Here is a 27760-nt window from a genome sequence, read left to right as displayed (position 1 = left end):
AAATGTTATGTTAATCCTCTTGTATATTTCCTCGGTGATATTTCGACATTTCTCGTACTTCTCGTCAAGGTTACCCCTCGAAATGTTGGGCCACACTTGTTTGGTGTCTATTGCTGACATCCTTATAATTCTTATTGGAATCTTATATGTTTACTACCAAATCCCTGTTTCTGGCTGTTTGAAAAGCTTCCACGGCCGAAATTGAGCAATACAGCCATGTTTCTCGCAGAAAACACAAGGCGGAGTGTTACGAAATATTACAACGAACGACAATCTATGGTCGACGATTTTAGCGTGATTAAACCTCGAAATACCTGCTTCCGAAGCTGTATAGGTAAAAACAGTGCGCAATAATGGTATTCTAGTCCACAAAACACTTAATCATTGGTCCACGGCCGCAGAAATAGGCGAGTTGCAAACAAAGGATCGTCAATCAACAGTTTTATGGCACAATAACATGGTCATTGCTTTAGAATTGCGAGCTAAAATACCGTACATACAACTAAGACTAGATAAAATTATGGTTGGAGCACTCTTTAGGAGTTTATGTTAATAATAATTAAACAAATAACACTAAAAACTAAATAAACTACGATCGCCTTTGCGGCTTTTTTGATTTTTTGACGTTTAAAATTTAGTGTTGCTTGACGTTAAGTGCTCATAATTTTTAATGAAACATCATTTTTTTCCCATAGACAATAATGTACTTTGAGATTTTTGGTCTGGCAACAAATTCTTTACATTGACGAGAATCGAGCCGAACTGTAATCGATACCAAGTATACCAATTCGTTTATCGGTTTGTCCTTATTCACCAGAATCAAAGGAGTTTTCTTAATTACGTTTATGCGTAGAAAAGTAAGTCTTATTAATTTTACTAAAAATTAACTTCTTGACCCTTTTAAGTGTGTAATAAATGATTTTTGCATGCCACATACTTACCTACTGCAGGTAAGTATGTGGAGTGATTATATGCTCTTTTTGATGATTAAGTAACTAGAATTCAACCTGCAAGAAGAATCTTACCTTGATCCTACCACAAACAATCCCAATTCTTCTTCTAAATGACGTAAAATCAAAATAACACTGACATTTCAAAGAATGAAACATAAAAATTCAATAAACATTTTACTTAATTTATATAAGAGCTCTAATGTTATTAATTAATTTTATATGGTGAGTGTTATATTAGGGATGTGACCGTGTTGTACTCCCAGAAACTTATTACTATTGTGTTGGTTTAGATCTTGAGCCAGGTACTGCTTCTAAACCATTTCAAGTCTCCAACCCGTACTGAATATCGCGGTGCCTAATAGCCTCTTTCTGGATTTTATTGTACAATTTTATTGATTGTGATTGGTCGATGGATATGATGTTATCGTCATTATAATACCTACTATATTGAAGGCATACTTCGTTCGTCTACTTATTTGTCTCTATATCGCTCGATTATGCAAGAGCGAGAGAGGCAGATAACGTTAACGATATTTCGATTTCTACATTCACGGTAGGTCCTTAACTTCTCACCACTTATTTGCTTAATGTTTTATTTTACAGTATATTTTATTTAATGGTGCTTGTAAGATGCGATACTATATATAAAAGTGAAACTAACACGGAGTCATATGATGGCGTAACTTACCCTTTCAACGTGCTGTTTTCGCGACAAGATGTCTCAGGTAAATTAAAGGGGTCTGGACACTGGCCAAGCTAACTCTCAAACTTGGCAGTAAAAATGCTGACTTATCCTTACAAGGGATACAAGCTCCATATTTGACGTTGCAATTGTCAGATACTCGTAACTTAGAATGGTTCAAATCTATATATTTTATACTACTTCCCTGGGTCACAAACTATCACTATACTTACCAAATTTCATCTCAATGGGTTTAGAGGTTTCAACGTGAAGAAGTAACAGACCGAGTTCCTTTAGCATTTATGCTTTTAGTATCGATTTTTCGCTTATCTATCCCCGGCTATCCACACCTAATTAAGCCGAATGGATCGGTAACTGAAATAAATGTCATATTCTGAACGCCATATTAATTCCGATTAAAAGTGTATGCTTGAAAAAAAAAAGTCATATACTAAGAAAAAGTGACCAAGGCCTCCAGTGCCCCAGACTGCAATCAAACAAGCGTCCTCTGCTATAGCAGCAGGTGCCTGTGCCGAGACCACGAGACCACCACCAGACAGACAGAGGCCACTGGTTCGATTCCAGCCTGGTTTGGCCTTGGTCACTTTTTCTTAGTAGGTATATGACATTTATTTCAGTTTATCATTTGTATAGTAGAGTTTCTATTTGAAATAAAACCAAATTAAAATATTTTCTGAAAATAATTAAATTTGTACTAATACTTCTAATAGTACCGAATGGATCGATTTCTTTTGACGTTGCCGCCACGCTCCAGATCCGGATTCTAACGCGCTTTGAAACTTTCCATATCTTATCTAAGAATATCGGTTTAAACAGACCTATTAATCCAACTTTACCAGTTTTGGGTCTCAGTTTTGATATACGAGGGTTGATTAAAAAATTCGCGGCCTGGTCATTTAAAAAAATGTCTGCCGCCATTTTGAACTGTCATTATTCAACTGTCTTCCCGCGAAATTTCAATTGGCGTCTATATTTAAAAGCAATTTTACGGCATATTTAAAGTTACGTGTCGGTAGGTATCGTGAAAATGGGGAAATTAGAGCAGCGTGCTGTGATTAAATACCTGCATAAAAAAGGATTGACACCGAAGCAAATTTATGATGATATGCAAAGTACATTAGGGCAATCCTGTCCCGGGAGGCCAACAACGGTGACTAACACGGACAATGTGGCAATTATATGCGAAATGATAATGAAAGACCGGCGATTAAAGATGCGGGAAATAGCTGACATCGTAGGCATCTCTTATGAAATAACTCAAAATATTATAGTCAACGAATTAGGTTTTTCCAAGGTGTCGGCGAGATGGGTATGGGTCCCGAGGCTTCTTTCAGTGGAACAATAAATCGCTCGCCGTACTAATTCACGTGAATGTCTAGACCTGTATGAAGCCGATACTCAAGACTTTTTGGACAGATTTGTAACTATGCACGAGACGTGGGTCCACCACTATACACCAGAGACCAAACAGCAATCGAAGCTGTGGGTTCGTCCTGGATCTCCGCCTCCCAAAAAAGCCAAAGCAATTTTGTCGGCCAATAAAGTCATGACATCTGTTTTCTGGGATGCAAAGGGAATAATAATGGTTGACTATCTCCAGAGAGGTAAAACTATAAATTCCGACTATTATTGCGAGTTATTAAGCAGATTACGCGAGGCTCTGAAGATAAAAGACCTGGAATGTTGACAAAGAAAGTTATCTTCCACCAGGACAATGCACGTGTTCACACGTCACTAAAATCGATGGCGGAGATTGCCAAATATGGGTTTGAATTATTGCCCCACCCACCCTATTCACCCGATTTAGCACATTCGGACTTTCATCTGTTCCCCAATTAAAAAAAAAACATATGGGTTGTATGAAATTTTCAAGCAACGCCGAGGTCCAAGCTGAGGTGGATGCCTATTTTGATGGTCTCGAGGAAAGCTTCTTCAAAAGTGGTGTAATGGCTCTGGAATCTAGATGGAACAAGTGCATTCAACTCGACGGGGACTCTGTAGAAAAATAAAAATAAATTAAAAAACCTCTGTTTTGTTTTTAATATTCAAGCCGCGAATTTTTCAATCCACCCTCGTATTTACTTACCACAATATTTTTACGAAATACTTCTTTGTAGATCTTGATTTTCGAACGTCGCAAAGATCACATCAAATAAACCAGAGAAGATCGTGGCTTACTACGGTCCCATCTAGTGATTACAGCACAGCTGCTCTTGAAGAAGTCCTGAGGAAACTAAAAAATAGAAATTTAGAGCAGATTGCTACCTCCCCATTCGGAGCCAATGGCATGGTTTTCGCCACAGAGTTCGGTTACGGTACAGTGGAACAAACTTCTGGGTTTTCTAATACAGCTGTACCCAAAAACGTGAATAGAAAAGCAGAAAATAAATACACGAACCAAAATACACTTGATGCAACGACAGAATTTGATGAAACGGATTATGTAGACAATTTGAGAATACTGGAAGCTAGAAATAAGCCACGAACAGTAAAAGAAGCTAAAAAAGAAGAGGAAAAGAAAAAAGAGAAATGTAAATTCAAGTTTAAAGATTTGTTTAAATTTCTTCACCCGAAGAAGAAAAAATGTGACCCGAAACCTGAAGACACAAAAATGAAGCTTATAGATCAAGTTCCAGCGTTACCTAAAAATGAACTAAAAGGCGAGAAAAAGAGTACTGAAATTACATCAACAACTACAACTGTCACAAGTAACGTTACGGATAATCATGGATCCAAGAAAGTTAATGCAGCACAGAAGAAAAAGCGACATAGACGAACAGTCGATCAGAAACCTGATGTGACAAGTACGCAAAAATACTACAATCAGAAATGGTTACCTAACTTTAAGAAGCGAGAACCGACCCAAGCAGACAGCAGAACATACGAAGTCCTTTCAAACAAACTGTCTTATAAAGACTTCGTAGATGGATTCAAATATTATTTAAAGTTCGAAAGAGATATGGCGCGATCCAACTTTTCGGATATAGTGCGATATGAGGCACATAAGCATCATAATGTTGATGATATTGGCAAGTTTATACTAGAGAAAATCCCGCAAGTACCGGTCACTGAAAGTTATAACAAGCCTTATGATTCTATTGACCGGTCACCAGAGTTTGAAAAGACAACCAATACTGTGAGAAATGGGAAATTCATTGAAACGGAACAGCTTGATGTGAGCACTGAGGCAGACACAGGTAAATTGGATTTTGGAAGACGATGTTTCTCATATGGTTAAATTTTGGGGGTATTTTTCAGACCGTTACACACTAAACGCGCGCGGAAGCCGTGGAATTTAATGTTAGTACAGTTTTCGATCTCTTTATCGAAACAAAATTCACAAAAATTCTACAAATTTTGGACCACAAAGTCCGTATCCGTATCCGGAGGGTCGCCATGAATTTGGAAAGGCTATGGGAATCATCATCATCTTAAGATAATTGTTTTAGTCTTGTTTGAAATTAAATTTGAATCTGTCGCTTGACTCAAAACTAGGTCACTTATGAATTCTCACAACATATAATTATCTTGGTTTCAGATGTGCGCTTGGAAAAATACGATAGCACACAAACAACTATTCCTACAAACCTTCGTCGTTTCGATTCCCTTAAGAAGCGCCTGATTGACGTTCAAAAGCCATCCTGGCTTCGTAAAAAATCAATTAGCTCTTATTTCGACTCAAAAACGAGTGGTCCTAGAATCCGGAGAGGTCTCAAGCCTCGCACTCATAACACCATCCACTTTGATACTACCGAATTCTCACATTCACTCAAAAGCGATACAGCGCAATTGAAGGATTCTACCAAAAATGTGGCTTTCGCAAAAGTAAATTTAGTTGAAACTTCAAAAACTAAGAAACCATTCGGAGGTTTTTTTGGAAAATTCAAAAAGCATAAGGCGAAACGTGATGCAAGTGGCATTTTAAAAAAGCTTCGACAAATATTTTCGAACGGCCAAACCACGCCTGACAAGGCCAAAGGATTGACAAGCAGATATGGTTATCCTTCCGATCTTTACGAATCCATGAACATAAAGTATCCAATGTACAAAACTCCGGATATGACTGATGATTTAGACGTCATTATGGACAAATTTAACAAGCCAGCATCGCAAACTAGCACTACTCTGCTTTCGTACATGGAATATTACGACACGGAACCGAAGATGTTTTCTAGTAAGTTGGTGTATGAAATATATAGATAGAGATTATCTATCTATATATTTCATACCAATATATGTTACATACATAGACCCTGGAAAGGGTGTAGCAAAATGTATATATGAGATCAGGGGGCTACCGCGATAACCGAAATTCGCAAAATGCGGGAACCTTTCTCTTTTACTCTCACTAATCCTTTTAATACATTTATTTCCTTTTAATACATTTTTAACTTTACAGTATATAATTCGTAAGAGTAGGAAATGATTCCTCCGTACTAGTAAGAACTGTATGACGGCAGGATGCACCACCTCTCCCAGAACACACTTAATCTATCTAAGTCTAGACACAATATACACAGTCAGTATCTCCGCAGTACTAGTTATATATATATTTATATAAAGAGAATATAGTATATATACATATACAGGTTGCAAATTAAACAAATGGTATGGGAAATTCAAATAAGTGTTTATATATATGTGTGTGTGCGTGTGTGTGTGTGTGTGTGTGTGTGTGTGTGTGTGTGTGTGTGTGTGTGTGTGTGTGTGTGTGTGTGTGTGTGTGCTTGTATGTAGTTGTCATCACATCATGTGAGATTCTAAATACCACGAGAGCATGTATGGATGGATTTGTATATATGTAAGGCCAAAGTATATAAGAAAATTATGCAATATTTTTTGGGTTAGGTTAACATTTTTAGACAGTAGTTTTTAGAAGTTTTTCGGTCTCATCATAATCATATAATTTCAAAAAAGATGTAACTTCCGCTTTACACCGATTCACTGTAAGCTGGGTTAAATTAATACTTGTGGAGATCTTGTTGTACAGAAATGGACCAAGGAAAAAAGCAAAGTCATGGGCAAAACTAGTTCTACTGGGTGGATTGATAAAAATTCGGTTTCTTCTTCTCTCAGAAACTCTTGAAGATGGCGCTTTCTTGTGTTGTTTTAAGATGATTGCTTTTATAAATAATTGTCTTACTGATAGAACGTTAAATTCTTTATATAAAGCGGTTGTTGAGTATCTGAAGTTTTTGAATGTAGCTACCTTAATAACTGCTCTTTGAGCTCGTTCCAGGGACCGGACCCGCTTACCCTAACCCGTTCAAAAACCCGGGTTATTGTAAAGCTGTGTTCCAAAAACCGCTTCATTTCGGTAAGCTTTTGATTGGCTTACCGGTTAAGAAACTAATCCTTTTATTTGAATTAATTCAGGTTAGCGCTTACCGATATTAAAAACCCGGGAAAGGGTTACCGCTTCAAGCGCTGATTCAATACGAACAAGCTGTTTTAGCTTTTACGTAAACTGCATATGGTCTATTAACGTAGCGCCCGACGCGAAACACGGCGGTTCCATTCCCTACGTGCGCGTGTGAGTGCACGGCACGGCGCGGCGGCAGTCGGTATTTGTCAAAGGCTTTGTAATTTGCCGACCTAATATTGCTAATTCAAACAAAAGTGTACGTTAAGTCAAGTAGCGCACAACGTAGATTTCAAAACACATGCTAAGGTTTAAGGCAAATTACCTAATATGGTAAGGCGTTGCATTGATTTTGGTATATTTTTGTTTAGTACCTATTACTCCTATTATTGTCACTTTCTTTATCGTTTGCTTGGCTTCTAATAATTTTATCGAGTTAGGGCTCATTTTAAAGGTCTTGACGAGTTCTTTACGATACACATGGTGGAGAGGGTCTGATGGTGGAATCGGAATGTGTCGATAGAACTCATCGATAACTACTAGTAATGCTATCGAGTTAGGGCTCATTTTAAAGGTCTTGACGAGTTCTTTACGATACACATGGTGGCGAGGGTCTGATGGTGGAATCGGAAGGTGTCAGTGGAACTCATCGATAACTACTAGTAATGCTATCGAGTTTAGGCTCATTTTAAAGGTCTTGACGAGTTCTACGATACACATGGTGGCGAGGGTCTGATGGTGGAATGGGAAGGTGTCGATGGAACTCATCGATACCTACTAGTAATGCTATCGAGTTTGGGCTCATTTTAAAGGTCTTCACGAGTTCTTTACGATACACATGGTGGCGAGGGTCTGATGGTGGAATCGGAAGGTGTTGATGGAACTCATCGATAACTACTAGTAATGCTATCGAGTTTGGGCTCATTTTAAAGGTCTTCACGAGTTCTTTACGATACACATGGTCGCGAGGGTCTGATGGTGGAATCGGAAGGTGTTGATGGAACTCATCGATAACTACTAGTAATGCTATGGAGTTTGGGCTCATTTTAAAGGTCTTGACGAGTTCTTTACGATACCCATGGTGGTGAGGGTCTGATGGTGGAATCGAAAGGTGTTGATGGAACTCATCGATAACTACTAGTAATGCTATCGAGTTTGGGCTCATTTTAAATGTCTTGAAGAGTTCTTTACGATACACATGGTGACGAGGATCTGATGGTGGAATCGGAAGGTGTCAGCGGAACTCATCGATGACTTCGCATAATGCTATCGAGTTTAGGCTCATTTTAAATGTCTTGACGAGTTCTTTACGATACACATGGTTGAGGTTCATCATTTTTGAAAACCACATTCCCTAAAACCTAAAAAACGACATCCATGACAACTTTTATGACAAGTTGCATGGCCGCCATCTTGGATTCCAAAATAGTCATGACTTTCGAAATCCGCCCTACCTAAAACCTATAAAACGACATCCATGACGACTTTTATGACAAATTACATGGTCGCCATCTTGGATTCCAATATAAGCATGATTTTCGAAATCCGCACTCCGTAAAACATATACAACGACATCCATGACTATTTTTCTGACATATTTCATGGCCGGCATAATGAATTTCAAAATGATCATCTTTTTCGAAATCCGCACTCTCTAAAACCTATAAAACGACATCCATGATGACTTTTACTAAATAGTACGTGGCCGTCATCTTGGATTCCAAAATAGTCATGATTTTCGAAATCCGCACTCCCTAAAACCTATAAAACGATATCCATGACGACTTTTATGACAAAAGCATGACCGCCATCTTGGATTCCAAAATAGTCATGATTTTCGAAATCCGCACTCCCTAAAACCTAAAAAAACGACTTCCATGATGACTTTTATGACAAAATGTGTGGCCGCCGCCTTTGATTTCAAAATGGTCATAATTTTCGAAATCCGCACTCCCTAAAACCTATAAAATGACCTCTATGACGACTTTTATGACAAATTGCATGGCCTCCATCTTGGATTCGAAAATAGTCATCATTTTCGAAATCCGCACTCCCTAAAACCTATAAAACGACATCCATGACGATTTTTATGACAAAGTACATGGTCACCATCTTGGACTCCAAAATAGTCATGATTTTCGAAATCTGTACTCCCTAAAACCTATATAACGACATCCATGACGATTTTTATGACATTGTACATGGTGACCATCTTGGACTCTAATATGGTCATCTTTTTCGAAATCTGCACTTCCTAAAACGTATATAACGACATCCATGACGACTTTTATGACAAATTGCATGGCCGCCATCTTGGATTCCAAAATAGTCATGATTTTCGAAATCCGGACTCCCTAAAACCTATAAAACGACATCCATGACGATTTTTATGACATAGTACATGGTCACCATCTTGGACTCCATCCACGACGACTTTTATGACAAATTGCATGGCCGCCATCTTGGATTCCAAAACAGTCTTGATTTTCGAAATCTGGACTCCCTAAAACCTATAACTACATCCATGACGATTTTTATGACATTGTACATGGTCACCATCTTGGACTCCAAAATGGTCATCTTTTTCGAAATTTGCACTCCCTTAAACGTATAAAACGACATCCATGACGACTTTTATGACAAATTGCATGGCCGCCATCTTGGTTTCCAAAATAGTCATGATTTTCGAAATCCGCACTCCCTAAAACCTATAAAACGACATCCATGACGACTTTTATGACAAATTTTATGGCCGCCATCTTGGATTCCAAGATAGTCATGATTTTCGAAATCCGCATTCCCTAAAACCTATAAAACGATATCCATGAAGACTTTTATGACAAATTGCTTGGCCTCCATCTTGGATTCGAAAATAGTCATCATTTTCGAAATCCGCACTCCCTAAAACCTATAAAACGACATCCATGACGACTTTTATGACAAATTGCATGGCCGCCATCTTGGATTCCAAAATAGTCATGATTTTCGAAATCCGCACTCCCTAAAACCTATAAAACGACATCCATGACGATTTTTATGACATAGTACATGGTCACCATCTTGGACTCCAAAATGGTCATCTTTTTCTAAATCTGCACTCCCATAAACCTAAAAACCGATTTACATGACGACTTTTATGACTTACTGCATGGCCGCCATCTTTAATTCCAAAATCGTCATCATTTTCGAAATCGGAACTCCCTAAAACCTAAAAATGATGATTTTTATGACAAAGTGTGTGGCCGCCATCTTACTAAAACCTGTTATAAACCGGATACAAATAAGCATCTATATAGTAAGTCAACATTAACGAAAAGTACTTTTACGTCGGTAGTTACAATATAGCTATCGAATCAATTACGTAATGCCCATCTCTGCCGCGGTGCCGCAGCGGTGGGGGAAAGGCGCGGGAGAGGGGTAAGGCTTACCCTAAACCGAAAGGTTACCGGTTAGTACATGCAAAACACAAACCGAATCAGCTCCTGTAAGCGGTAACCACTTGTTACGATTAGGTTAATCTGAATAATACGGGTTATCATTATTTGTTGGGTAACCGGTTGAACGGGTTACCCAAACGATTAGCTTATCATATGAAGGGGTTACCCATTCGAACGGGTAAGGCAAATGAACGGGTTTTCCGGTCCTTGGCTCGTTCTATTGCAAATGCCCACAATTGACGAACTTCGATTTTCGCGGTTATAGCTCTGGGGTGACAACATCAACAGTATGTCGACAAACGCCAAACGAAAAGGATAAATGTATCGGGACAGGTGCTACGAAAATTCACGTGACTATTTTCATACGCGCATTATTTTCCATACATTATTAGGGTTTCCGTTGTCGTTTTCTATCAACGGCTGTCAATTTGACTAGGCCCCTGGACTTCTGTTGTTTTCTTACAGACATATTTGTTAGGAAGATATGCAAACAGAAAACGTCTGTTTTTTTATTCCGTATACTAAAATGACATTTCATATGTAAGACATGACATTTCTTAGTACCACATGAAATGTCATTTTAGTCTACGGAATAAAAGAACAGAATATAATTTGTCGGTAGATTAATAAAAAGCATTTTGTCATATTCGTTCATCAAATATATAATAGTCTCAATATAAGTTACCTTATCTATTCCAGACGATTTTCAACCAGATCCTGATGTGCCCTTCGAGCTAACTACGCCGCAAATAAAAGACAAAATGCTTCAGAAAAAGCTTCAGACGTTGCAAAAAGAATACGATTCGGTAGCTGCCAGGGCTTTTGGGTCGGAATACGACACTAATATTAGAATAAATCCGCCACGGACGTCGCCTGAATTATTCTACAAGCTAACAGCTTTTAAAGAGCCTGTAACTATAGGTAATTCAATGGGTGCTTTTACTCGTATATTTTATCTTTGTCCTCCACAGAAACGTCCTCTGCTTTGTGGTGACGATTCCAGCTACCGGCCCCTGTCCTAACTGTGACAATTACAATTCACCATACATTGCTGGTCCAACAAGTGACTATGTATTGATCACGTATTGTTTTATAATTTCCGAAGTCAGCGGTTTTTGCTAACGCACGTGCTGGGTTTAAAATTTCAATTTTTTGTGGTTTTTCTTGCGAATAGTCACTGAGGATTGAATATTTGTGCTGGTGGTGGGTTAATAAACACTTCAGATGAGTTTTTGTGTTGTGTGGTAGTGGTTAACATGGTTACGGGAGAAGATACTGAGCCCCCGTATAAAAATGGTGGCCATACGGGGAGTCAAAAGCGTCCTAGTTCTGCAGATATCAGTGGAGCTGACCTTCATGGGAAAAAATCTAGCCCCCCAAGCGCGTCAATTCAACACAAATACGTTATACGAAAACGCAACGTATAGCGCCTTTTCTTCTTTTAAAATATGGCCTATCTATGATGATTTTGCCAATGTCAAGTGTCGTTGATCAATAGTAACTTTTAAGTGTGCTCGTAGAGCATAACATTGTTCGGTAGTTGCTTTTAGTAAAGAGATAACTGGACTGTACTAAAAGCCACGATGGATTGCAGGGTGTTGATTCAAATGTAGCTAAACGCTTTTCAACATTGGTTTTTAATTAGCTGCACACTTATACGATATTTCACAGCATAATAAACTATCAATATTTTACTTTAAACAACATTAATGAGCAAAACACAAAATATATCTTGAGAAGTCTTCGCCATCTTGAATCTCAACGACAACCATCGTATATGGCGCCTATTTCACCACTTCAGCAACTTAACAATTGTTGACACCTGACACTTGTGTAGTGACAATTTCCTCTACATTGCTGGGTCGGTAAGTAACAATAACAACGAAATATCTGAACAATATATATCTGATCCTGAAGCAAAGCTTTAAAGTGGCTAACGTCTAAATGGAGTGTAAATGCATTTGTATTTGTAATACCTTTGCAGCAGTTTTTAAAATATAATTAAGTTAGATTTTAGTTTAATATTTGCTCTCGGTTAAAATTATTTTGCGACTGTGAAGGTGAATGATTAATCAAGCGTCATTTTCCTATCGTGCACATAATAAACAAATGGTCACAACGCACGGATTTTCACATATTAATTATGATGGCGTTAATTATGTATTCATAAATTTTCTTTGCCCTTAACGGTTAATACTGTATAACATCATTGTTTACTTGTTACACCAGCAATGGTGACTTGTTAATATTAGACGACTATAGTCATGGTAGTATGGTGAACAATTAAAGATGATTAATTATGTTACAGTAGCGCACAAGGCAGGCCGCCGGACGAAAACTGTTACTGCTCCTAGCAAATACCAGGCGTCGACAATTAACGACTTTCAATATGACGGATTTCGAGATCTGCGTAAGTCGCCCGTTTTTTGTTCTCAGTTATGTTCAGGCAAACCAATTTGTCAGTAGAAAAGGCGCGAAATTTAAATGTTGAATGGGAGGTCGAATCTCAGTAGCTACATTTTTCAAACTTTTTCTACTATTAAAAAAAGGTTTGCCTGGCTATATTCTGTAGGTATAGCACCGTTGAAAGCCGATGTAATGTTGTCTGTGTAGGAAAATTGGGCCGGTTTAGCCTTTTTAACGCAGAGAGATTTTTAACTTTATATCAAAGTGATAGCTTTAAATTTTTTACAATTTCTGACACCATTATGCCTTAAGGGTTAAAATAGAACGTTTTGGCTCAAACTAATCTAATTAGACAAGTCACACAAATATGACGCATCACACTAAATCAGATTAAAAATTGAGACCGACCTGGGGGCCTACCGCGAAAACCGAAAACCGCAAATTGCGGGGACCTTTCGCTTTTACTCTACTAAGACGTAATTAGAGTGACAGAGAAAAATGTCCGCAATTGACGAATTTCGATTTTCCCGGTAGCCGCCCTGAATCTGTATGATTACCGTAGATATTGTCTATGTCACGGTATTATTTGGTCACGGGTAGTTAAGTTTAACTCCTCCTCCACACGCTCGTCATCACTCGGGCATTCCTTCACACTTTTCACACCGTGAGAACTAGTTTTAACTTGTGAAAACGCGGTTTCCCTACTAATTGATAGCGCTTGGGGTTGGAATTTTCGAGACAAAAAATGCCGGCTCTTTTTCAGGGCCGTTTTTAGCTGTGGCTGTTGCACATTGTCACCGGACGTACTCTAGCACGCCTAGTGAAGATGCAAGCGAGAGAGATAGGAATGCTGAGGGAAGCCGAGTTTTGTAACAGGCTGACAGGATTATATTTGGCTCTGAGACAGTGTCGGTACAAACAGCTTACAAACATATGACAATAAAGTGCGTACGTCATGCGTATAGTTGAATATAATGACAGTACCGGCAATATTTGAAATACAGATGGATTGTCATTGTGCAACGAGGGGGGTAAATGAAATTTTGGATACGAGGGAATTAAAGACCCGAGTTTCCAATATTCTTACCCCCGGAGTTACACACAATGTTTTTCATCACACTTGCGAAGAAAAAACTAAAATTGTATACGAAATAATTCTTAAATACGGTGACATCAAATATTCGTCCGCCATTTTGTAATTACTTGACAGGTTTGGAATCGAAGGCACAGGCCTATTCGGCATTCAGCCACGATCAAAAATTGTGTAAATATATTTTAAACGGATTTTCCCAATGAATCGAATTAAGTGAAAGTCAGAATGGCGGGTGTACCTAAATAAAAATAATTGAAAAGCATACCATATTTTTGTACCTAATTTGTACTATTTAGTACCTCCATTAAAAAAAATTGTCAAGTAATTATTACAAAATGGCGGACGAATATTTGATGTCACCGTATTTAAGCATTATTTCGTATAAAATTTATGCCAGTAAAACAAATGAGTACCACTGAAAACCCGCAACATGGCGAAGTCCAAATAAAATCTAGGGAGGAGGGCATTTTTAGAAGTTGCGAACAGTAGGTACCTAATAGTGATGTAAAGATTTTTTTAACCTTTTGACGCCACAGTCGGCTGTGGCCGTTATCGAAGTCTTACCAAGGATGCCAACTCCAGCCGACAGCTTCGTTAATGCAATAGGGAATTACGCGGACTCCGTAAAGTTCAATTTCGTTTAAATAATCGCGACGCTGTCGCCTGGCGTCCGGGGCAGGGCATATTCTTTCGCCGTCTAGCGCTGAAAAGGTTAACGCCTTATAGATTTGATTGATATGACGTATATATGTAGGTTAAAAAATGCTAAAAGAGTTGTTTCAGTTTTTTAAATGGATATAGCAGGTTTCGTATTAAATTATCACTAACAACAATGTTTTCAGTAAGTTTTTGAGAAAACAATCATTTTTGGTACAAGCTTTTATTGTTGACTGTACTTTTCTTTCCACGGGCAACTAATTCTCATCGAGACAATTCTAACAACCCCAAACACAATAAGTGTGCGTAGTTTTATCAGAGTTATTTATTTATTTATTGTTTATTTACCAGATAAGCTCCATGTCATCATAATAAAATAAAACAAAATAAAAGCTTATAATAAATAACACACAGAAAAGAAATATTAGTAAATGCACAAGAATTAAAGATTTAAGGTCATATAAAGGGGCCATTCATTAATTTCGTAAGGACGATTTTAAAATGTAACGAGAATGTTCACTGCACTGTATTGTACAGGGTTTCAAATAAAATAGGAAGACTAAGCATCGAACTAGATGGGCTTAGGATTAGGGATGGCACGATGCGCATAAACGAATGCGAATATTCGCATCATTTTAAACATTCGAATTCGCAATAAAGCGAATGTTTTGCGAATGCGAATGTGCGTAGATCGCGTCCTGTCTCGTCAACTCGCGTATGGGCAGTGCAAGCAAACTGTTTTCAAGTAATGCATTTTGACCAGTAAACGGTATTTTTCAACACATTATAACATCCCGTTTAAAGGTAACTATATTTTATGTACTAACTGATTTATTCTAATTAGGAATGATAATAACAACTACATATTCCCTGACATTCGTATTCGCATTCACATTCGGACATTCGCATCCTGTACATTCGAATTCACATATGCATTCGCGAATGTGAAGAATGGTCATACGTGACATCCCTGCTTAGGATCTTACTCATATAAAATCAAATGTTTTCTGACTTTCCTGTTCCTAAATGTCAACCATCTTTACTATTTACTATTTTCAGTCGGATTATCCAAGAAACAAGCACAACGCTTGACCAACGGATATAATGAACCTGCCACTGTAAGTCAAATAATTAATAACGATGTATTAGTAGGTAGAGGTAGTCCCTAAGTAACGTACTGATCCAAAGCAATTTGCTAACGGTCATTTTGCTCAACCGTATCTATGGCTCAACCCAGGGACCGTTACCGTTATAACTAAAAATCAAAATAACATGTAGAATTTGCAATATTTCTTAGATTTTCTAAAATGATATTTAGGTAAGGACAATGAGTTATCAGGATTAGCTAATTGAAATGCAAACATATATATAATATAACCGATATACCGAAATTGAATACCAGCATAGAGAAATATGAAGTAGGTAATAGAGTGCTCACTCCATACATCTTTTTTTTTTAATACTACGTCGGTGGCAAACAAACATACGGCCCGCCTGATGGTAAGCAGTCTCCGTAGCCTATGTGCGCCTGCAACTCCAAAAGAGATACATGCGCGTTGCCGACCTTAACACCCCTCCCTCCCTTCGTTGAGCTGTGGAAACCTTACTCACCGGCAGCAACACAACACTATGAGTAGGTTCTAGTGTTATTTGGCTGCGGTTTTCTGTAAGATGGAGGTACTTCCCCAGTTGGGCTCTGCTCTAGATCTGGATTGACATCCGCTGTGACTACCACACAAAGCGAGATGACATTCATAATGTCCATACCTCTCTTGTGGACGTAGTTTAAGGACGTACCCGGGTCCAAAACATCACAACAATTTTCAGCTAATATTATAACCAGAGTACGCGTAAGAGTTGAAAATAGAGTTCTGGTTACTTTGGTTATAATATTAGCGGAAATAATATTATATCTGGTTATAATATTATTCTTTGAGCATTAGAATTTTTATTTGCTGCGATATCTATTGTCGAGTAGCAGTACTGAGAGTTCCGCTACTCTATGCTGGATGTCGACTGCAAAAATAATAAGCATTTTGGTACCAAAACTGATCTACATATGTAGTGAGCACTCTATTACTTCTTATTTCTCTATAATACCGGTATTCGGTCCCTGGCTCAACATCTAGCCGCCCAGAGGCGTATAAAAAGGTCTCCAATTCTATTATATTTTGAATCTTTATTCTGACAAGTCAAAATTGCATTTGTCTTGGTCTTAGCAAGTTTTGATGTTAATCGGGTGGACGTTTAGTTAAAACAACTTAACAACCACCAATAGTAATAACGATTCACCACTGAGGTCCCCATATGTATGTGCAATGTACATACAATCAGTAATTCTATCATGACGAATAAAAAATAAAGATAATAAATTGTTTTAGCTTAATTCGAAAAGTCCGACGCACCGTTATACCATCACTTGGCAAATAAATGACTCAGATCTAGGAATCAAAAAGCAAGACTACGATCGTGAAGATAAATCTGGTCTAACTTCAGCATCCGAAATACCAGCAGGTGTAAAAGTTGAAGATAATCCAGCAAACCACTATAGTATAAAACCTAGTATGCTGAATAATTTAGATGCTACTGAATCTATCAAAATAAAACCAAGGATAGATAACACGAATAGGTATAAGACAAAAACAACAAGACAAGTAAAAATGACAACTATGAAATTTTACGACAAAAATTGGTCAAAGACACTTGTTAATAATCAGGTTCGGTCGAATAAATTACCAGTAACTATGAATAATAAAGAAACTTACAAACAATTAAAACCGTCCAGAGATATGGGATTTAATGTAAAGGGTTTGTCAGGAGAAGACAATAATGATGTAGTTATGGTTCAAACAAGTACAATGCTAATAGGTACAAATAAAGAAAAGAATGAGGCACATGGTAGCGATAATAATTACAAGTATGATATTAAGATTGACAAGGATCGAGTATCAACATCGGATCGATTCCGAGATTTTGGAAAAGGAATTGATACTGAAGAGGTGGAAAACGAACGTGTAACTTCAAAAACGAATGGAGTAAAGGATACACAATCAGTTTTCGAAGAAAAAACGTTACCAATTCATAACAAATTTATGTATGATACAGTTACTGGACGAAAACATGTAGCAAGTGTAAAAAATCCAGCAAATATATCTCCAGGTATTAATAACAAGCACATTGTGATGCTACCTTCTTACTAAACGATAGAATAGAAATATTGTATTGTAGTATTTTTATGTACTGCTTAGCTATAGGAAAGTTTTCAAAATAGCGAATTTTCCACATAGATACATGAAACTGCTCAATCTTCTTATATTTGGGGTTGTCCAATAATCACGTCATACTTTTTTGTGGTGATATTTTCAGGACCCCTTCCCCCTATATATATTTACACTTTAAGGAAAAAAATACACGTGATAACTCCTAAGACCCCCCCCCCTTGGTGATCATTGGTGATTTTTTGCAGACTCCTCCCCCTCCCTTAGTATGACGTGATTAATGGACAGTCCCTTTTTGTATGGGAATGGGAAACTAAATTAAGCATATACCGTAAAATATGCATAAGGGGTCATCCATTAATTACATCACACGTTTAGGGGGATGGAGGCGGTCAATAAAATGTGACATGTTGTGACAAGGGGGAGGGGGGAGTGACAAACTTTGTGACGTCACTTTAACTTCATCAGTAACCCAGTTTGTTTTTATTCCCTGTGCACTTAATTTTTTTGGAACGATATTCATTTTTATTCGTTTAATTTTCTTTCCTAATCGGTTTTGTGTTATAAAATTCTCTTTTATCAAAAATATTTTGATAATATATTATTAATACCTAATCCGATTTCCGATTTCGTTGAAAACGAAGTTGCTAAAAATGTGACGTCACACGAGGGGGGGAGGGGTTTGCCAAATGTGACCAAGTGTGACAAGGAGGGGGGAGGGGTCAAAAAACGTCGAAATTCGTGTGATGTAATTAATGGATGAACCCTAATATCTAATTGTAAAATGCATATAAATAGTAAGTTAATGGACAGTGTCACTGCAATCTTATGTAATACACTCAAGGTATAAAATATCGATACAGGCACATTGCCAAAAATATAGACGACGTTATTGCCCATACATTAAGTGTGTACATATTTTTGGCACTTTGTTCGTAGCGATATTCATTACCTTAACTGTATATGTAATCGTGTCATTCACGTTGTCATGTCATCAAAGGTTAGATTTGACAAATCTACGCATCATCGCGGATGACACGAAATATTAAATTATACCTTGCAAATACTTACAGTAACGGTATAGTAATTTACAGATAAACAGCAGCCACAAGTTTTACTCAAATACCCTGCAAGCAAATTAGACACAAATATGCATCAAAAAAATTACAAGGTTCGTACAATTGTTTTATTTGTATGGATTCTATCATTATTTATTTAACATACAATAATAAGCCAGAGCCTTTCGTTTTGCTGCAACGCACACAGCAAACCTATCTAACTTTTATTGGTGCTTTATATTTTTAAATATTTTCTTTATGTGTGTATTGTGGCAATAAGCGAATGAATGGTTTATCTATCTATACAATAATTGAATTATATAACGGTACAAATACATTATAAACAAACATTGAACTGGCCATTGATCTACAGATGGGCATTAAGTTGAAATTTTACAAAATTTTAGACTTGAAAGACTTGTTAGAAATGTTTATTGGAAATTCCTGGTAAATGATAATAGAGTAAGTTACCATATGAGATGAATGAGATGATTGAAACTTTCCGTCATCTAGATATACGGTTTATCAGTGAATGATTCATTTATTTATACGTTTCCATCTTCGGATTATAGATAGATACAAGATACATAGATAGATATAATACTCTTTTTGGCACACCTCAGTAAAACATACAGTTTAAAGCAAAATAATTGATTAATGATAGAGACAGACTACAAAAAAAAAACAATTATATTTTTTGCAAGTTCCGTATCCATCTAATAGTTTCCGTATTCTGTCGTTAAATACATTTATATGCGAAATACAGTTAAATATGTCGTTCTCAGGAAAAGGCACCTTTTGAAAGTAAGCGCTTACCGCACTACGGTCCCTTTTTCCTGAAAACAACACCAATGTGTTATTTATAGACAAAAGCGAAAACCAAGTCACCTCCCATGCTGCCCACACCCTGGAATCTAAACGGCCTCGAAACCCAGTCAAAATACGAAGATGACGATAAAACTCCATATCCAAGCAAAGTATCGGATAAAAGGACAAAAGAAACTACGCTTAAGTTTGATTTATCAAATATGGTAGATAGATTTGATCATGACTTTCCTGGATTTGAAAAAAAAGGAAAAAGCACGACAGCTATGAGAAATATTCTTGATTGGTTTGAGAAACACTACTCCGATTCGATAAATATAGGTAAGCAAACGACAAGTAAAGAAAATGTCAAATTTGAAACGTCTACTGTCGGGCGCCTTATAAAAGATTCGTGGGAGAAACAAGACATCGATTATGATAAAACAACTACGAAATTATTGAATAAAGAAAATAAACCTAAATCTGACATAAAAAAGAAGCCAGCTACAGAAGGCAAAGCTGCTAAAGATTCCAAAAAACAGTCAAAAGAAAAAGAACCTAAGGATCATATAAACGGAAAGCCAGTAAAGACAATTACACCAGCAGTTAAAACAACGAAAAAAGACGGCCCCATTGTAGCCGATTTAGGAAAAGAGGAAACTATTGCCGCCGATGTATTAGGAAAAGAGGAAGCCAATGTAGGACGTACAGTAAAGGATTGGTTGAAAACACCTATGAAGATAGTAAAAAGTAAAACTAAAAGTGGCAAAAATAGGAAGACTGCTAGAGACATGGCAATTTATTTGTCAGACGATCTCAATAATGATGTTACTGAAACAAGCACAGCGTCAGCAGATAAATACAAAAAAATTAAAACTTCCAGTACTGACAACGACTTTGCAACCAGATTACCGGAATTATACACACCTTATTATAATACTAAAAAAATACTATCAACAGAAAATCTTCTATTCGAAAAACTGCCTAATTCTAAGGAAAAAAATCATGGAAACGGGCGGCTCACTCACAATCCAAACTTTTCCAAGACATCTTTTCCAGCTAGCAAATTAAACAACATCAATAAACAAACTCACGTTTCTGAATTAAGCAAATATGATAAGGAAATTTGGAAAGAGATTAATGAAAATCTAGCTCTAAAACATAAAGTACCCGAGCACAAAGGCCGCCCCGAACAAGTGGAAATTGTGCAAACTTACGATATAATATACACATCGCATGGCAATATGCCTTTCACCAACCGGTGTAAGTACTTATAACTAGCTTTTGCCCGCGACTTCGTACATAGCAAATTCCACCCCTTCTGAGATGATTTCTGGGATAAAAACTATCCTATGTCCTTCTTCGGGACTTAAATTATCTTGATACGGTGATGATGATGATGACCCTTCCCGCCGATTTCCATGGCGGTCATGTCGACCGCTTCGACTAGTTAGCTCGGCGCTCCTGCGCCCGAAGATGGCTGACGTGTCCGATCTTCGAGGTGAACCCTTGCGCACATTGAGAGCACGTGAGGACACTAGCCACGTAGTGGTAGTGGATGGCAGCTGGCTGGTTTGTTCTCAGCTCGTCGCGTTTAGCGTCGAGGTCAACTTTACGTTGCTCCTTGAAATCACGTACTTTGTCGTGCATCTTTTCATGTGTCGCTTCTGAATTTGAACATCTTCGTCCGTGGGGGGGTAACAGATAGATAAACAGACATAGTTAATTTCGCATTTATAATATATATTAGCAGGTATCAAAATAATTTCTGATGGCGACTTGATTAGAGTGCGATTCTTACTTCTTATCTTTTTCTTTTCCAGCGTTGAGTCACGTCCATTCAATTTTAAAGGAAATGACCAATCTGAAGAAAAGGAACTTACTCAAGTCAAGTAGTAAGTATTTTCATTTTATTTATAGCCAACTTTTGCCATTATCATCATTTTCAGCAAACTCACTGTTATAAATCGCAAAAAAGACGATCGAGCGAAGTTTCACGTAATCATTGAAGAAAATCACAATGTCCCAAACGGATTCACTTAAGTATTAGGCGATTCACACACTAATAAATGGAGCGAAATTTTCAGGACGACAATGTAAGTGCAGTACGATAAGTGCAACTTACGGAAAGTTTCCAAAGAGTTTGATAACTTTTTTGAAAATTTCATAAGAAATTAAGAAAGATTCAATTTCAAAAATTAGGAAACTCCTAGAAATGTGATAACTATTCCATGGGTGAATCTCCTAAAGCAAAGGATTTTGTCAAATAGATATGAATAACAATTATTGCACATAAAAAGGTACAAATGGCAGAATAATATTTTTATTGCTTTCTCTGTTTATTCAGGAGCATTAAACCACAAGACATTTAATGCAAACAAATCTCGTAGGCGAAAGAGATTTACAGGAGTTTCTGAAAGAAGCAAAACCCAGGCAATTAACAAGGTAAGTTTACAAGTTTTATAACTTTAAAGTAGAAATGTTTCTTATCTCACTGTTTTAGTGAGATCAGAAACGTTGTCGCGATGTTCTCAAAAAAAAAATTGAATCAATTTCTATACTGTAAATAAAATTAAAATGAAATTAAATGTAGCACACACCTAGAAAAAAATAGCATTGTGAGTTTGGGTACCAGTTTTATGTCTTAGTCTAGCCGATATCATAAGCACTTGTAAATTATTTTTTCCACAGAATGGCGATTTTTTATGACGTCTCTATTCTTTATGAATTACTGAATTAGACACATAAAAGATGGAATATTCCAGCCAAGTAAATTCGGGCAGCAAAAACCTTCCATATAGGCACTTAAACAACTATGATATACACATTAGAAAACTGTGGATAATACAAAGATATAATTTATTGAACAGGTGTGCTTCAATGTCACCCCGGATGGCCCGGATCCAGAAGTGGCCGAAAAAAGAGCACATAATAAAAAGAGAGAGACAAATGAAAAGCAGAAAGTTAAAAATGTGGCTGCTTTAGAGGTGGTAATGGATATGATGAAAAACAACGATGAAGTTCAACAAATTTTAGAAAAACCTCAACCGAAGAATCATGAGCCCGCCAACATTATTCAAGTGCATATAGCTTTGCCAAAGGACGAGAATATGAAAAGATCTCTAAAAAGAGTTAGGAACATATTTACAGCAAAACTTTCTAGTCCAGTAGATTTAGAATATCAGATTAATTCTTATTATGACAATCTCGAAACCACGATGCCGCCTTCTCTATCATCAGGTGTGTATTTATTGCATGGGAAGGATAATCTGACTATTGGCGATAAATTTATACTGGAGCCGATCCCAAATAACTTAAGTTTATCTTTACTATTGCAACGCCGTTTAAAGTCCGCAATAAATTCAGAGTTATCTAATAAAGTGGAAGAAACTACACGTAGCGATAGATTTACTAAAGTAACTTTGAGTAAAGAGTTTGTGTCTGCTGTTAATGAACATCTGCTACAATTGTACGAGACATTTGCCAAGAATGAAACTAAAATTTATGAAACTACGCCTAGCACTCAGTTAAATAAAGTAACAATGAATAGTTGCTTAATGACTGAGAGCATTCCTGCAGGGTTGCTCCTGAAGGATATTCAACCTAAATTAAAGAAAAGAGAAACCAATACGAAGAGTAAGAAGTCTATGCTAAAATGGAAAACTTTAAAGAATCTAAGTGAAGATACTGACAGACTTAGTAAAAGGGTATGCAAACCAATTCCCGTCGATAGTGAAGTTATGATGGAACTTGTGTTAGAAATTAATAATCTAGTCGAGTATATGCACGAACATTGTACTGAAATACAGACCTACTTTTGGAATAATCCCAGCGGCGGAAGGAAACTAAGAGATACTGTGAGAAAAGTGAATAAATTACTAGATAAGTACTCAAAAAAATTCTCAACATGCAACTTTTGTCATAATAAATTATTTAAGACAGTATCTAAACGAGATATAGCTGAAATAGTCGATATTCCTAAAAAATATGAGCTAAATAATTTGATTGATGACATACAAAACTTAGCTTCTGATATTATTAACGCTACAAAATCAAGGGTATGTGTCACTGAGACGATGCAAGACAGATGTAATAATTTAGTTAATGTTGTAGATAAATGTGTGTCAAATGTAGGCAAAAGAAACAAAATATCTAAATTAATAAACGATAGAGACGTGTATTTACTTGATAAGGTTAAGGTTAATATAATTTGTAATACTGAGCGTCCAAATAAACAGTCTATTTTGTTATTAGACAAACCTATTCAAGAACCACTAAAAAGGAAATGGAGCTTGAAAGATTTTCTTCGACGCAACTACATAAAAAAGGAGAGTAAGAAGCTAATGACTGGACTCCATAAAAGAGAAGTGGGAAGTCTTGATAGCCCTTTAAATGCTGACACCGGTGGTTCTTTTTGGAGTAACTATATTCATAAGTTCAATAACCTCTCCAAGTTTGAAGATACTTTTAACAAAAATAATGTAGTTCTAAACGATGTAAAAGGATTTAGCAATTTCAATGTAACGAAACTAGAATATGTAACAGCAAAAATTACTACTTATAATGTTAATACTATAAATAAACGATCAGAGGAGGAAATAAAAGTAAGGACCAGTATGGATCAGGTTAAAAAAGATACATTTAACCGTAGTAACGGTGAACATTATTTTACCACTGATGTTCTCAATACTGTAGCTGTAACGCCTGCAGAACGTAGTATATCAGTAGAAGCTACAACACTCAAATTAAATGACTTATATATTCATGGAAAGGAGCTACGCAATATTAAGTCTAAACACAAAGAAAAACACATGAAATCCAAGATGTCAAACACATCCACACCAATGGCCAGTAAAAGCAAAATCGGTGAAGTGTTTGATAATGCAATAATTACTTATGATAATAACAATAATAATAGGGCTCACTTGAAAACTCAAAAAAAAACATGGCTTCAGACTCAAGGTACCACTAATGTAAAATCTACTCCTAGTCAATCTACTCCTGGTAATCCTGATAAAGAAACATATAAAAATTCGGCCGTAACCTCTGAACCGGTAATGTCTACGGTCGATACAAATGTTCCTACAACACCAATTAATAAAATAAATATAATTCGTCATATAATGGTACAAATAAGTAAAGTAGGCGATAAATATGTTAAAGACCGTAGCAGCAGTAGCACAGGTAAGTGCTCTTATGAAGGCGATACTAATTCTAGTGAACCAAATACTCCATCTCAATCAGAAACGACAGAAATTAGTAAACAATTGACATTGTCAAAACCCAATCTTATTAAAATTGATGATGGCAGCTATAAACTCCTGCTTCTATCGATTCTAAAATATGAGACGAAAAGGATAAGCAAGGATACGAATTTGATAAAGACTAATAACTTTAACGAAGAACAAGCTTATGAGGAAGACGACTCGAACGAATATGTTGGCACCTAAAGAATGACTGTTAACCTTATGTTCCAAGATTATAATTTTAAAGATATAATGCAAGTGTATAATAATTACTTAATAACTCAGTCAAATAAATAGTCTAACCTTGAAATGAGAGATAACAAGCTGGAAACTCGTATACACCTTCATTATGGTGTTCTATAAGTTGTCTTAGACTTTTATCGAACCTTTCAGAACGCCATAGTGCTTAAAAGTGTATTATTTATATCTCATTCCGTATTCCGCTTTTGACCCCTTTTTTCGCTAAAGATAACCGAGCTAATTTTTTTTTTCAATCGGTCTCTTGCCTCCTACTTTGCAACCTAACTTCTCTAACAACCCTGAAACTTAGACATGAATCTGATGTTATCTAGAAAACGATTGTAAATAAGAATTTTATTGAACAGGTGCACTTCAATGCCAACACGGATGAAGATGGCGAAATCAGAGCACAAAAAACACAGAGAAAGATCAGACAGACTTTAGAAGATTTGAAATATCTCGCTCTAAAAGATGACCCTATTATGGTTCTTTGTGAACCTGTTCCTAAAGCCAAGCCACGTGGAATGTACATATTGCTTGTAAACTGTAGCGCGACATTTCCTAGAGGGAATTACTTGTTGAAACCTCTTGGAGAAGGAGCTTTTCGCAATGCTAAAATCGTAAGACCAACTCGCAGAACTAATCGAGATATCGCCAGCGTCTCAAACCATGAGCTTGACATGCTGAAAGAGTCGGACGAGAGAAAAGATGAGAAAACGAGGAACAGAAGAAGACGTACTGGTCATTGGAAGATGATAAAGAAATGGTTCCATGGAGCCAGAACTTGCAGTTGTAAATGTAAGCCTCATAAGACTATGTGTCCTGCTTGCGCCGCCAGTGACGCTGTCATGAGAGATGTAATTTTTCGACTCGGAAATATAATTAGCTACGTGAACGAACATAGCCCTGAAATAGAGGAGTATTTTAAAGTCAACCCAAGCGGGGCGGCTGAGTTCAGAAACGCGTTGAAGGAAACTGACAAATGTTTGAAAAACTATTCTAAGAGAGCTAAGGGACAATGCCTCGGGAAGCCATGCGAAGCTTTCAAGTTTGTCCAAGATAAAGATGATGATTATAAAGATGTAACTTAAAAATATGCCACTTCTGATTTTATACACTACTTATACTATATATTTAAGATATTTTGCTAAAGAAACTACTACAATGACGGTCATTTAAGTAGAACTGTTAATATTTAATTAGAAAGAATATTTTATGCTTCATGGCTATAAATATACCTCATTTAAAAGACTTCTACGCACAAAAATATTAACTTAAAGTACACGCATCTCTGCGTTCTCAGAATACTAGTTAGGACTCCAATCCCTCTCTATATACAAACTTTTTAAAAAATCGGTGTTTCATGTCATAATTATTTGGCTCATTACGTGGACTGCTTAAACCATAAACAATTTCATTTCATTCTATTGATTGGCGTCGCATCCAGACCACAATTGTTTAAAAAATATATATAATGGCGGTGGCGCCAAAACATAATATATTTGCATCGACTGTTTTGCATGTAAGCGTTTACTTTTAGATATAGTATTGCCTCATATTCAAGGACTTATTTTAGTCGTTCCGTTAAGGCACCTCAAAAATAAGTCGGTGAAAATGAATACTTAATTTTATAAGCACATTGTTAGTTTTATTTTAGTATTCGAGAAATGTATTTTTAGAAATAGCATCGTCGAGTGAACCATCATATTCCTATAGGATACAAAAATATTCAGATTTCGATATTTGTTAGAGTTAGAACAAGCTAAGTTGGCAACGATTTTCATAGCCCAGACTGTGAAAGTGTTATTTAAACGTCATAATTTGTGTACAATCGCTGCCCACTTAGCTTGGTCTAACTTCCACGAATCACGAAAATCAAAATTTCGTTATCTGCCTCTCTACCGCTCGAATATGAGGATAGAGATAGATAGAGAGAAATAGAGTAAGAGAGATCAAGAAAATTAGATTTACGTGTATCGCGGTAGGCACTCGGCTTTTAGTTTTCAAAATCGTACCTATTAACGTTTCATACTCGCACACTGGGAAAGAGAAAGATACCTAAGTGTTATTGCACGCTATACATAATAAACAATGTTGGTTCCAAGACTTCCAAGTGTTTTATTTTTTCTTGTCTATGCCACTTATGTTTTTTTTTATTTTAGCTTTTGTTTGATTAGCCCAGCAGGGGTCGGAAAACTGCGGCTCGCGAGAGCACAATCACTAAAAATACTTTGATCTAAGTACATATTATTGGTCATTATTGCTGCTTGGCTCTTTTTATTAAGTTTTCCGACCCCTGGATTAGCCAATGTAAAGTTAAAGGGAAACTTCAAATTAGGAAACATGGTAAATACTTATAATTAGAGAAAAAACGCTTTATAACAATTAACGAAACAAACCATGTTACTGTACCCAACATAAGGATGGCTTTCGATGACCGGGAAGAGTTTTCAGTTTCCCGAAATATCCGAATACCACACCAGCTGGTAAAGGCTGTCTTGGTGCGAAAGTAGCATTTTTTCCACATGTGTGGCAAAGTAATCAAATGTAAATTTGGAGTGGTTTCCTTATGTTAGCTGGTAG

The 27760-nt window shown here is 36.7% G+C and overlaps 2 protein-coding genes across 2 annotated transcripts in view; one reads left to right on the top strand and one right to left on the bottom strand.

Annotated features, from left to right (window-relative positions):
* LOC133532654 (uncharacterized) overlaps positions 1 to 877 on the bottom strand; it is a gene marked incomplete in the record, with an annotated part of 9145 nt that extends 8268 nt beyond the window's left edge. The window contains 1 exon segment of the mRNA XM_061871411.1: positions 1 to 877. Within this exon segment, the coding sequence (XP_061727395.1) occupies positions 1 to 120 (120 nt within the window).
* Positions 878 to 1085: 208 nt separating this feature from the next.
* Positions 1086 to 27284, top strand: LOC133532730 (uncharacterized). Its single transcript, XM_061871509.1, has 13 exons — positions 1086 to 1175; positions 1557 to 1678; positions 3774 to 4853; positions 5195 to 5830; positions 11155 to 11376; positions 12764 to 12865; positions 15671 to 15729; positions 16993 to 17770; positions 18924 to 19000; positions 19754 to 20954; positions 21515 to 21586; positions 22039 to 22136; positions 25543 to 27284. Exons 1-13 carry the CDS (start codon positions 1153 to 1155, stop codon positions 26266 to 26268), a joined length of 5196 nt encoding a protein of 1731 aa, XP_061727493.1. The 5' UTR covers positions 1086 to 1152; the 3' UTR covers positions 26269 to 27284.
* The last annotated feature ends 476 nt before the right edge of the window (positions 27285 to 27760 follow it).

Source organism: Cydia pomonella, chromosome 27, assembly GCF_033807575.1.
Source record: "Cydia pomonella isolate Wapato2018A chromosome 27, ilCydPomo1, whole genome shotgun sequence".
Classification (NCBI taxonomy): domain Eukaryota; kingdom Metazoa; phylum Arthropoda; class Insecta; order Lepidoptera; family Tortricidae; genus Cydia; species Cydia pomonella.
Note: the sequence above shows the minus strand (reverse complement) of the source record. Positions and strands in the feature narration are given on the sequence as shown.

Bases quoted from the DNA above. Each gene is read 5' to 3' on its own strand.
- LOC133532730 (XM_061871509.1), top strand. From the start codon at position 1,153: ATGTTATTAATTAATTTTATATG. The intron at 1,176-1,556 runs GTGAGTGTTATA...TTTATTTTACAG, and splicing joins TTATTAATTAATTTTATATG to TATATTTTATTTAATGGTGC. The intron at 15,730-16,992 runs GTAAGTCAAATA...AAATTGTTTTAG, and splicing joins GATATAATGAACCTGCCACT to CTTAATTCGAAAAGTCCGAC.